The sequence below is a fragment of the Aquila chrysaetos genome, chromosome 11 (assembly GCF_900496995.4).
Source record: "Aquila chrysaetos chrysaetos chromosome 11, bAquChr1.4, whole genome shotgun sequence".
NCBI lineage: Eukaryota > Metazoa > Chordata > Aves > Accipitriformes > Accipitridae > Aquila > Aquila chrysaetos.
Window position 1 is genome coordinate 33,975,097 of NC_044014.1, and position 12,574 is coordinate 33,987,670.

The 12,574-nt window shown below is 41.2% G+C and overlaps 1 protein-coding gene across 41 annotated transcripts in view; it reads right to left on the reverse strand.

Annotated features, from left to right (window-relative positions):
• Positions 1-12,574, reverse strand: part of ANK3 (ankyrin 3) — a 382,076-nt gene that overhangs the window by 144,896 nt on the left and 224,606 nt on the right. For all 41 annotated transcript variants that reach the window (XM_041127047.1, XM_041127049.1, XM_041127048.1 and 38 more), the window contains 4 exons: positions 7,598-7,699; positions 7,026-7,124; positions 5,846-5,944; positions 697-795 (listed from right to left, as the gene is read on the reverse strand). In XM_041127047.1, coding sequence (XP_040982981.1) covers positions 697-795; positions 5,846-5,944; positions 7,026-7,124; positions 7,598-7,699 — 399 coding nt within the window. The remainder of the gene's footprint in view (positions 1-696; positions 796-5,845; positions 5,945-7,025; positions 7,125-7,597; positions 7,700-12,574) is intronic.

The following is a 12,574-nucleotide window of genomic DNA, read 5'->3' on the forward strand; positions in this document are numbered from 1 at the left end:
ACCTATCTCAATGCAGTACAATTACAACCGTTAATATATCTGCTATTTTTTTCCCTCCAGGTTGCCTTATTTGAGTTAGCATTACTTTTTAGAGCAAGAAATAAAAAGTGTTCTTCTAGAAAGATCACAGAACACCTTCAAGGATGGACCTTGCATTTTTCTGTCAGCTTGAAATTATATACTGCAGGACCAGATGGCATAACTAGGTGCTACAGAGAGGGTATCAACATGGCAATATTCGCAGTTCAGAAAATGCTCCAAGCATTAAGTAACCCTGGGTTTTCCCTGATATCCCAGGTCTGGCTCCAAAGCATAGGTAAACAGTTGTTCTTGCTTTATGGTTGCCCTCCACATTATACTCACTATTTTTAATGAAGCACAGAGAACTTTTATATTATGCACACAGCTTCCCTGTTTGAGCACTTAACCTGAAAGATTACCAGTTATGACTAAAAAACCACATCTATTTTTAGAACTGTTTCTAGTTAAAGTCATTTTTTTTATTTTAGAAATGGCAAGACGTGGTTTAAATTGCTGAAAAGCCAATAACTCAGTATTCATTACCACACTTTGCAGAGAGAACTTCTTATTGGTCTTTAATTTTGTATTTATAAGACTAGTTTGGTATAAGCTGGCAAGAATCACTGCTGAAGCACATTTTACTTTGTTCATAAAGTGTGAAATTCAAACTTTTACCTCTGTGGCAAGGCTTTGACTGGCACCATTGTCAAGAAGAAACTTAACAACCTCCAGGTGGTTTTCTTGGGCTGCCATATACAGTGGAGTGAAACCATTCTGAAATAGGAAAACAAGAGTGTAAACACTCCACAAACATTTCATACCTACCACAAATCTGCCAAACATGGGTAGATTAGGAGGAAACCAAATAGACTGTGTGCTCACATGCCAGTTAATGCCATGATCTCCCTTGATTTAAATGAAGATAGGAGAAGGGTAATATTATTTAAAAGGACACAGTGGAATCTTTCAGCTGACCAGATACAATTCCCACAGCTAAGCAAGAATACTTCTTCTTATATCTGTTGTGAAGTCAAACTAAAAACCAGTCTGGACAGACCATTTGGTAGAGATGAGTTATGACTCCTGATAAATGCAGTCACAGCAATGGAAATGCAAAATGGGACGAGCAAATACAATAGGAGTCTGTAGCAAAAGCAAGAGCAATGGCTCTTCAGAATACTTTCCAATATTTTCTATTCTTTCCATTAGCTTTGACTTCACTTTCACTCATGCCAGCTACTTATGCCTTTTTTCTCCTCAAAGAGCTGCCTTCTGAGCATAGCCTGCTTGTGGTCACTGAGCTACTTCATATTTCAGGCACCAGGAGATCTGAGGATCATTGGTTCTCAGTAGTTTGAGACAGAGGTTTATCAGTGTTTCCAACCACATTTGAGCATTTCTTAAACTATGCTTAAGTGATTTCAGTCAACGCAATAAAAATATTAGAAGCTGCAGAGTTTAACTGATTCTTTGGCAAGTGCTTTCCTCTTACAGTCAATTCTTTTGTCTTTGCCTTAACTGTATACAGGTCGCAGCCCTTCAGGAATTGAATTTTTTGGGGACTAACATTAAGACAATATATTTTTCCCTATTGTTCTAAGCATTTCTGAAATTCACAGCTTTGACGTCACTCAAAAAACCAAAACAGCATAATGAAGTCATGAAACCTGTCTTGGGATCAAGATACCTCTAAAGGAATTTATAGAGGTTGCTGATTTACACCTGAAATTGCTTGGCTTTCACATAGCACTGCATGTTCCTCAGTCCAACAGAATCGTGAACTAGTAGTAAATACATTTTATAGTAACAACTTAAAATGTCCATATACTATTGACTGAGCAGTTTGGTACTGCTGAAGCAATCAAAGCAGCATCAGCAATAAGAACAACAATCCCTTTCTCCTCTGATCACGTTGCATGTTTTTACCCTTCATACTCCAGCATTACTCTGTCAGACATACCACTGCTAGATTTTCCCTGATCCCTTTCCTTATGGTACCAGCATGGGTGATAACGCCATTAAATGTTTTGGCCAGGAGGTCACTGAGGTTTCAGTGGGCTCTGTTAGGGCCCCGTTTTTCTTCTCACTATCTTCCAGATCTCATGCCATTGGGATTTCTGTGAACCTCAGACTTCTGTTAAGTAAACTTCACACAGAGTCAGCTGCAATCAGGGCAGCAGCTTCCCTCTTCAACTGCTCCCTCCTAAGATCCCCCCATGACCTCTCGCTCTACCACACACCACTTCTGGTGATTACCCTAGAGCGTGGGGAGGACATGCAGGAAAGGAAATACAAAATAAAACAGGAGGTAAGGACTAGTTAAAAATAACAGGTAAAACAGAAGAGAGATTTCATCTGGCTTAAATAACAGAAAAGTTGAGGAAGTGCTTCCATATGACTGGGTTTGGCTGAGAGTATCAGCATTCTCACGTGTGGGTGCGAGTGAGTGGTGAGTGGGTAGTGTCTGGCCAGGGCAGACATTTCAGCAGGGTGGAAGGCACAGGGGGAGCAGCCTAGCAATTCAGCTAGAACAGTTACAAAGTACACTGACCTACATTTTGCAGGAAACCAATGGAGCCAAACAGAGATGAGCTGAGAAGAGTTTGGCCATATATTTTCATCAAAGAAAAAACATCAACGTTCTGGGCTCTGGAGAGATGAAGAGAAACCGTAGCCTAAGACCTATAGCAGTGAATTTTGGCTGAGTTATAGTAGCCATGGTGAAAAGAGCTGAGACACATCTGACTGTCACAGCAACGGGGCAGAGTTGCAGGGCACACGTCCAACACAGAGCATGCAGGAGAGCGTAGGTGACCCAAGGCTGAGCATGCAGGCTTCACTGGCAGCAGAGACAAATAGGAGGTCAGAAGAAAGGACAGCTGGAGATGCAATGGCGTGAACTGGACGTCTGATCCAAGAGGAGCTTTACCATCAACAAGACACTGAGCAGCTGTGAAGCCACATGTTGACAAGGCTTGCACAGGCTGCAAGGTCTATTGCTGTTCCAGTATTTTGATAATTTGCTCTCTATTCAGGGAAGCATCGCTACAAGCGTAAAGCAGGCGCTGAAGTCCTACCGGAGCCAAAGCCTGAAGTTAGCAATGTGTTAATGCACTCTCCAGAACCAAGGCCTAACAGCTTAGTTATTGTGCAGTCAAAATTCTGCTTAATGAAAAACAAAGAAGCCTGAAAGTGCTTGCTAAGGTACCTAATATCTCACATTACAGGTTATTACTAAAGTGAACAGCAGAGTCTGGCATTTTTCCCTATCATTTCATGGCATATTCAATATCTATTTACTAACTCAGCTGGAAACAAAGATTAATTTTTTTAGTTTCAAACATTTGCATTTAGAAAGGAACACTTTCTAATTATTAGTTTCAGAAAATAATTAACAGAAAAAATTCTCAGAACCAAGTATTATTAGCATTTAGAGGCAGAGCAGAACCTTTTCTCCTATGCTAAATTATTTTAGGGTTTTCAACATCTTTCCCCCCATACTTTTTTTTCTTCTCTCTGTAAAAAGTGGCTGAAATTGCGAGAGCGCCACAAGCCTAAGGAAAGCATTTTGTCTTCAATAGTAATAAATAGCCCTTAGAAGAGGTACAAAACTCAGACTCAGACTCAGTAAAAATTAATTTTTTATTTTTTTTTTTTAAGGACAGGAAGATTTGGTTAAAGAAGGCCTAACATCCCTAATGCTGAAACTGTCAGCAGGGTAGACCTGTTACCTTCAAGGGAAGAGGAGGTAAAGCAAAACTCACAGAAAACAGGGTCAGCATCAAAAAGAAGAAAACAAAAAAATCTTTGAGTAGTCTCTTTGTGGGTATGCCAAATTCAGCAGAACTTTATTCTAAGCTTTAGGAAGGCTCAAGTGATGCTCAGTACCACGGACAAAGCTGGTCCAGGTGCAGTTTGGTAACAGGGAGCTACAGGGACCTCCCAAAAGACTCATCCCAACTGGGGCATCTCACTGACAGGTACTGGTGTAGAATGGCCAATATACATGTCTCTCAAGCAAAGACGTCAAAGGCATCCATAATGGTAGGAAAAAAAAAAAAAAAATCTTTAATTCTCATATGTAGGCAAAATAAGGGTAACATGTGGCAAAACCTTAGGGTGTATGGACAATGCAGTTATATAAGATGTTTACAATCTCAGATTATTTTTAGTTTCAGGGCTGAATACACAAGTTCTCAAACACAAGCAGAAAAGATCCTTTCAAAGCCATCTCAATTTCTTTAACAGGAAAACCACTGGAAATACTTCTGCTTTGTTTTATTTCTTAACAGTCATGGCAAATTTTACTTAAAACTACTTGTTGTTGTTGTTGTTCTCTTTAAATTCAAATTGTATGGTACCTGGAACCAAATAATGCTATATCTAGCTAGTATAAAAGAGTAAGAAAGGAGAACTGAGAGACCTATTTTTTTTGTCCGGGGTGAAGGAAACATGAAATACAGATCACAAATAACAAACATTCTTGAAACAGATTCTGTTACACATTTTGTTGATATTGTTTGAGAGACCCAATAAAAAAACCCCATGTTTCTTTAAAATGTAAATTTTTTAATTTCCCTTTTTAACAAACATTTTCTATCATGCCCACATCTTTATAATACAGAAGAATAGCAATACCGGGCCAGGTGAGACGACCACCTCTTAACCTGATTACTTCTCTGACGCTGCCTGCCAGCCCGCCCCTGAGCAGGGAGAACAGGAATGGAGCAGGCATGCAGGGACACCTCCTATGGCACAGCCATGTGGCTTTCAACAATCTGTGGTTTATGCATTTTTTTGAGCCAGAGTTTTTCTCCGTTTCATTTTACTTCTTTTCTCTTAATACCAGCACTGTTTTCTCTTATTTCAAATTTTCTATAATTGACCTAAATATTCACTCAAAGGACCTGAACAAACTTAAAAGCTCTGCATATGCTTGCAGCACCTCCTTGTACAAGGAAAGGGGATGAGCTCGATTAAGTCTGAGACACTGAATTATGTGAAACAGGATCCCTTTCATTTGAACAAGTTCTCTCTCACTCTACTGTTCTATCAGTATCTCTTCTGACTCTGTAACAATTAGCAGATTGTAGGACACTGGAGGGCAGATCTAAGGCCAAAGGGTACATGCTTTGCTCTGCTGCCTGTTACACAACCACTTCCAGTATCCTGCAAATACCCCTGGACGTGCCTCCAGTTTCTTCATCTCCAGGGGTGTGCATCTGTGTGGCTTCTGGACAACTTAAAACAGAGACATTTTTTCTATGTTTTCTCTGTTGATGAATGAGGTGGACAACTCAGTTAATCCCAACTGATGGTTGACATCCCATGTGGGAAAAGACCTGAACACAAGCTGGGATTTCACTGCGCTGTCATGCCTATGGGGGAGGGCAAGACTTGATATGTCCATGATGCCTCTTGGTACACTCTGACCACCTGGTGAGGGGTAGAGCAGAAAGGGGAGAGCTAGAAGCACTTAAAGTTTTAATTGTATGTTGAGTTACAAGGTAGGAATGAACTCAGCACTCCACTCACTAAAATGCTTGCTTCAGTAATAAAATGACAGCTGTGTGTTTAAACTTCATCCTTGCACCTGTTGTCGATTACCTATGTGTGTGGAACAGCCAAAAAAGAATAGGTTTTTTTTTTATGTTAGCAGGACTACATTCATCTTACTGACTTTATCAAACCATGTTTTCAAGAGCCAGCATTAACACAATGAGATCTACCAAATACACTTACTAATATTGTAGTTTATAAGGGGAGAACCATTTTAATGTGAGCAAAGTTTTTGATAGTACCAAACAGAGAAATACTACTTTACCTGAGACTGTGCATTGACATTGGCCCGATTGGTAACCAAAACTTTGACTACTTCTGCTTGTCCAGCAAGGGATGCTATGTGCAATGCTGTGTTTCCTTTCTGAAACGAGAGACAGTGATATTTGAAAAGAGTACAAAACCTGAGCTTGAATACATGACAATACTATCAAGAACATATTCCACTTTAAAATGTAGTATTTCTTGCAATAAAATACTGTTAATGAATACTTCTAATGGGAAGTTATTCTGGAAGACTTGAACAGAAACCAAGACAGGAATGTACAATTTGTTCATAGAATCATAGAATGGTTTGTGTTGGAAGAGACCTTAAAGATCATCTAGTTCCAACCTCCCTGCCATGGGCAGGGACACCTTCCACTAGACCAGGTTGCTCAAAGCCCCATCCAACCTGGCCTTGAACGCTTCCAGGGAGGGGGCATCCACAACCTCTCTGGGCAACCTGTTCCAGTGCCTCACCACCCTCACAGTGAAGAACTTCTGCCTTATATCTAATCTAAATCTACCCTCTTGCAGTTTAAAGCCATTAGCCCTTGTCCTATCACTACATGCCCTTGTAAAAAGTCCCTCTCTGGCTTTCCTGTAGGCCCCCTTTAGGTACTGGAAGGCTGCTATAAGGTGTCCCCAGAGCCTTCTCTTCCCCAGGCTGAACAACCCCAACTCTCTCAGCCTGTCTTCATAGGAGAGGTGCTCCAGCCCTCTGATCATCTTCATGGCCCTCCTCTGGACTCGCTCCAACAGGACGATGTCCTTCTTACGTTGGGGGCCCCAGAGCTGAACACACTACTCCAGGTGGGGGCTCATGAGAGCGGAGTAGAGGGGAAGAATCACCTCCCTCAACCTGCTGGTCACGCTTCTTTTGATGCAGCCCAGGATATGGTTGGCTTTCTGGGCTGCAAGTGGACATTGCCAGGTCATGTTGAGCTTCTCATCATCCAACACCCCCAAGTCCTTCTCCTCAGGGCTGCTTCAGTAAGTCTCATCCCTAGTAACCTGTGACATTTACTATAATCTAAAAAGTTTCTATTAAACATTTATTGAAACCACTCCATCAGTGGAAAATGGGCAATTACTGCTGCAGTAATGTCTGTAATCAGTTGGCTGACACCTTGTGCCCACGCCATCAGTGTGAACAAGAGAACAATTAGATAGGACCGACTGACCTTTGTCGCTGCATCCACACTGGCACCTCGCTGTATCAGTTCAGAGACAACTTCTACATGCCCTTCTTTGGAAGCAAGATGGAGAGCATTCAACCCATTCTGATTAAAAAAACAAGAAAGAAAAAAAGAAAAGCAATGGGAAAGATTGGCAAAGGTTTTCCAGCATAGCAAACATATCAGGAGACAAATTATTATATACCAGTGAGAGGAATGCTTCCAAAAACTACTCTTATGTAAACTTTACAAGAACTAGATTATAAGGAAAGAGTATGAATTAAGTCAGGATATAGTAGCTCTGGGGTCTCAAGTTCTGTGTGCTGTCCCATAATCTGATGTAATACAAATGGAATGAAAGATAATGTTAAATAGCACAACATTCTCCAAGTGGAAATGAAATAGTGTCTTGGTAAGGGGTGTAAAAAAAAAAAAGTTTTAATTGGACAAAATATGTAAACATGGCTCATCAAAAAACACATAAGTTATCATTGACATGAAGTACAAATATAAAGAGAGATTCAAGAAATAGTGAGAAAGGTATTTCTCCAGTAAATTTGATCAAAATATTCTTCAACCTGATTTGAAATGTTGATATCCACTCCACTTTTTAAGTAGTCGAGAGCCTTTTCCAAGTTGCCAGCTCGAGCAGCTCTCAGGTAACTTGCATTTGTGTCAGACTACAAGAAAAAAGGAAAAGTCCCATTAGAAATTACAGCACAGTATAAAAATACATTCCCTTGGCAAAGAAGTTACTAATGATACAACATATTGTACATACATTCAACTAGACATGAAAGGATCCCAAACTGCGTCATCAAATATGGGTCAAATCCTGCCCTCCTTGCTTATGCAGCCTCCCTCTGGTGTAAATAGGCTGTCTGCCTGACTAGGCAGCACAAGATTTGACTTTGTATATAAATGTGAATTATGCAGCACTGTCTAACATGCAAGGCTAGTAGCCAGGGACACATCTGGTACCCAGCATGGAAGACAAACATGGTGAGGCTCAGGATAGGACTCCATGGAAACCACTCTGCTCTTTCCAAAAGTGCCACACCACTTTTAATGTCCAAGCTGAACAGACTGGACCGGTACTGTGAGATCTCACATGACAGATTTAAAAAAATCCAAAATACTCAACATTGAAGGACTGGACTACCTGAATGGAAAAACATGGTTCTATAAATTAAGGCATTTTAAAAACTAATGTCTGATTACATTTTGTTTTATTTTCTCTATCCTTCCTCATTTTATGGCACATTTTATTTACAATATCTGTCCACATTCAGTGAAGTAGCCAGAAATCCCTAGATACAGTGCCATTATCTAAACTGCATTTTACTTTTTTTCAGATCTTGCTTTAAAGATAGCTGTGCAAATTTGCTTTATGACTTCAGCTTGAATGTAAGGATGGCAGAAAGGATGGTTAAGTCATGAAAGAATCACTGTAAGTAATTCCCATCCCCGGAGGGTTTTCACAACAAGTTATGCAAATATCCACCAAGGACGGTTTAGATAACGCTGATCCTGCCTTGGAGCAAGTGGAATGAACTGGTTTAGCTTTCAAGAAGGACAAATCATATGATCTTTTCCTTTTATCTGTGCCAGGGCTTTCCCTGGCATCTTGGGCAGTCAACACATTTTTTTGTGCCCTCTTCTCCATTGGTATAACAGGAATTGTCTTTTTTTTTTTCCTCACTATCATTACATCACAGGCTTACATCACCACAATTTTAAGTGCTTTACGATCCTTTAAGGTTCTAAAAGAGTGCAACAATTACCTTTAGAGAAAAAATTAAAAGCAGTAACTGCTGAAAGAAGTACAAAACACTCTGGCACCAAAGCTCACTTACTTATCCCGTGCTCAATTCCCCCCCCCCATTCCCCATTTTCTGGATTTGCTATAGACTTTTCTCCTCTCCTGTCAATGCAGCCACTGCAAACTGGACATTCTGTTCCGGCATTGCTTCAAGCCCATCTGAAGTCACCTTCATGTGCAGAATGAAGCAATCTTGGGCATAATGACAGCAAAATGGTAAGTGGGTATGAAGTCTGGTTTCTTCTTTGTACCAGTATAACCTACAAGACTATTTTACTAGTACTTTCAATACAACAAGCTCTCTCTTCCAAGGAGAGAACCATTACTTACGGACTCTTCATTTTCTCCTGAGTTTTGCACACATGGCATTCCACTTTGCCATGGTAAGTCACTAGCTTACAACCCTCCCTGCTCTTAATCACTATTTTCCAAGCAAGCCACGCTGATCATTACAAATCAACTTCTGCAATGTGCTTCCAACAAAACAGCCTCCAAATACCAATGTTTAATTAGGGTTTATCAAAACCAAGGTGCTGCTATGAACTACATGGTCAGAACTGGAAAGACTATAGGGAAGAATAGCTGCCTTGAGAGGTGCAGTAAAACACTTCCATTTGGAAGATCATCTGAACTGTGCAATGCAGATTATTACAGGAGACAGGTCATATTTTCAGTGCTTAGCAACAGCAGCCAATGGGGTAAAAAACAGGTCAGCATTTTATCAGCATTACTAAAAGTATGAGGGAGGACTTAATAGACCGGGAGCCTTTTTTGTTGTCACAGTGTAATGGCATGTCTGTTTGGCACAGTCAGCAGGTGGATGATAATTAACATCAGCTGTTTACAGCTGCTTCTGGGTGGGGAAGGGATGCACCAGAGAAGCTTGCTATGGAAAATCAGTTCCCGCCAGTCACATTAATGCATGCCGAACAAGAAACACTGCTCATACTCAGAAACATTTAAACCTTTCTATTTGCTCAAACAAAATGGAGGCAGGGGGGGGGGGGGGGAGGCAGGAGGAGTGATAAGTAGCTGATATTCACATTAATAGCTAACTGCGGTTTCACTGTAGAGGGAGGGCAATGCCTATGTCTTTTAAGGACTTCTCTTGGAAGTAGTTGCTCACTAATGAGAGGAAGGACAAAGGTTAGGTCACACTTCCAGCCTGGGGACATATAAAAATGTTTCCAATCAGGCTAGCTCAGGTGCTGCTAAGTGATGCACAAATCTGTTCCTGAAACCCCTCAAGCAACCAGCATGCCCTCCTTTGCCAGTCACCACTCAAAACTCACTCCTTTTGCTCAAACTGTCCAGAAACATCACTGACACCAGCAGCCAGGTTGCCACCCAAGCGGCGGGGCTGGTGGGGTGCTGGGCGGAGAGCCATGCTCACCAGTCAGCCTGGGCTCTTGCTGCTCAGACAGGGACAGGCTCCTAGCACAAGGGGCATCGTACAGACATGCACAGGCACTGCAACAACAACTGGGAAGCACCCAGAGAAGCTGCCATTTAACAGCATGCCAGGATAACGCAAACTCTCCCACACTTCAGCTGATCTGAGTTGGCACTTTGAGTTTCCACCTTACTGGTTTCCAGTTACATGAATGTGATGTGAGTTGGTACTATGCGAAACTGCATGAGCTGCCTTAGCAGCCAGGGTGTAACACATCCCTACGCACTGAGAAAGGGGAAAACCTTTTTTTCTGACCTTAGCTAAAGCTCCCAAGCCCTCAGACTGGGTTAACTCACCCTTTCTGGGCCACCATGCACAGATATTTTGAGATTTGCACAGAGGAGCAACAGGCTGAGGTGGTGCAATTGCGCAAAAAGTTTAACGGGGCTTCTGGGATTCTCTCCATCCGTTATGGTCTCTGCCGTAAGCAGAAACAAGCAATAACATTAGAGAGAAAGGAGAGCCAACATCTTTGGAAACCAAAAGCAATTCCAGCCTCTCTAAAAGTAGCATTGCCAGCTTCTACTTTCCCTATAACTAAGGCGTTACTTCAGACTTGCTCAGATAGAGAATAGTCTTACAAACTTTTTCTACCTTGCAAAATGCCTTGAATACCCTTGTTTTTAAGACATTGCACTTTCAAAACCTGGAAGAACCAGTGAATGCTATCCAACTTTTACAAAAGCTAAGTGCAGGGGTCAGTAAAAACTGACCAAAAACATCAAACCAAAACTTTCACATTTCTAAACCTAAAATTTTCTCAACTTTACATTTCTATTTTAAGCCTAAATTAATTTTTTTTTAAAATACCACAATAGAGTACAAAAATGTCATTTCCAGTTGGCACTGTTTTGTTTAAAACAAAGCCTCTTGGAGTCCCTGATAGAGCCTGTAATTGCCTTTGTATTGCACAGACAGGAGCAGCATCAGAGCCTAGGCTCAAATCACTGAAGGATTTAAAAGGTCAAACAAGTGTTACAATAATGTTAACAATTATTTATCTGGATTGCCATCATGCCTGGAAGCCCATGTAAAAGACTGATCAAGGACCTGTTATATTAAATGCATTAAAAAACACAGTAGGGGAAAAAAGGATTTTAGGTTTCCAACCATTGCTCAGGGCATCCATGCAGGTAAGTGCTCCCTCTGTGGGTAACTATTCTTGATATACCCACTTCCACCTTTCATGCTAGTTGGCATCCGCAAGATGAACCCCACACAGACAGCATGTCTATAGGACATTCCCTTAACAGACCTAATAAGAATTTTCTCCAATACTAATTACTTAAACCTCAATATTCCTGAGAGGCATTCTGTATGCTAGCAATCTATTCATATCCCTTTGTTTCTTTCTTCCTTTTTTTGTAATCAGTTCCAACATGAAATGAAGATGAAAATTAGCTTTTGATTCTCCACTGTCTTGACAAATATCAAGAGAACAACTGGCATGGGACATACATCAAAGCACCCTGAAACTTAGATGTTCCTGCAGTCAGCCACAAAGACTGCAGCCCTTCCTGTGCGTTCACACAGGATCCCTGTTGCCAGGCTGTGTCCCAGAAGCCTTTCCCAGCTCCCTCTTGTGCTCCCTGGGGGTGCTACCTTTTCAATCTCAATATCCAGACTCCAATTAAAAATCAAGATTCTTACAAGTGTTTTGATTCTTGGAGAGACAGACCTCAGATCCTGTGCACAGCGTTTAGTTCTGGAATAGCTATTCAGACAATATTTAATAAACAGTGGATTTATGAGAGTACCAGTACTGATGTGTGCATAAGATGAAGCTTTTTATTCACAGATGGTATGACTTCTCCCCTCTCCTCCCATACTTTCTTGGAAGAAAAATGGACTACTTCGACTTTTAAGAAATGTGTAAATGCAGATGATTGGCTTGTGAATGCAGTTTTTATGCAATGTGTATTTCTTTTAAATTTGTGTGTCTCCTTTAAGGTACTATGCTATAAAAATTCAATTCTATAATGTACAGCAGGCTGATGAACTTGCAGGCTGCCTGCTGCCCCACAACAGGTTTTCCAGTCTGGAGCTCATTTCGACAGCCTTCATCCCAGAGACACCTCTGGAAAGGGCTGAGGTCAAATAAGCTGTGCTGGTAGCAGTACTCGTTTCCCAACCCTTCTTCACCCTAAGGTCTTCTAGTCCTGCCATATGATGGATGGCAGAGCCTGTAACGTGCAGGGGTAAGACCTGAGAACTGTTTCCCCATTTTGAGGAAATGCTACGTGAGTTGAAAACATTCCTATTACAGGAAAGACTAACTCC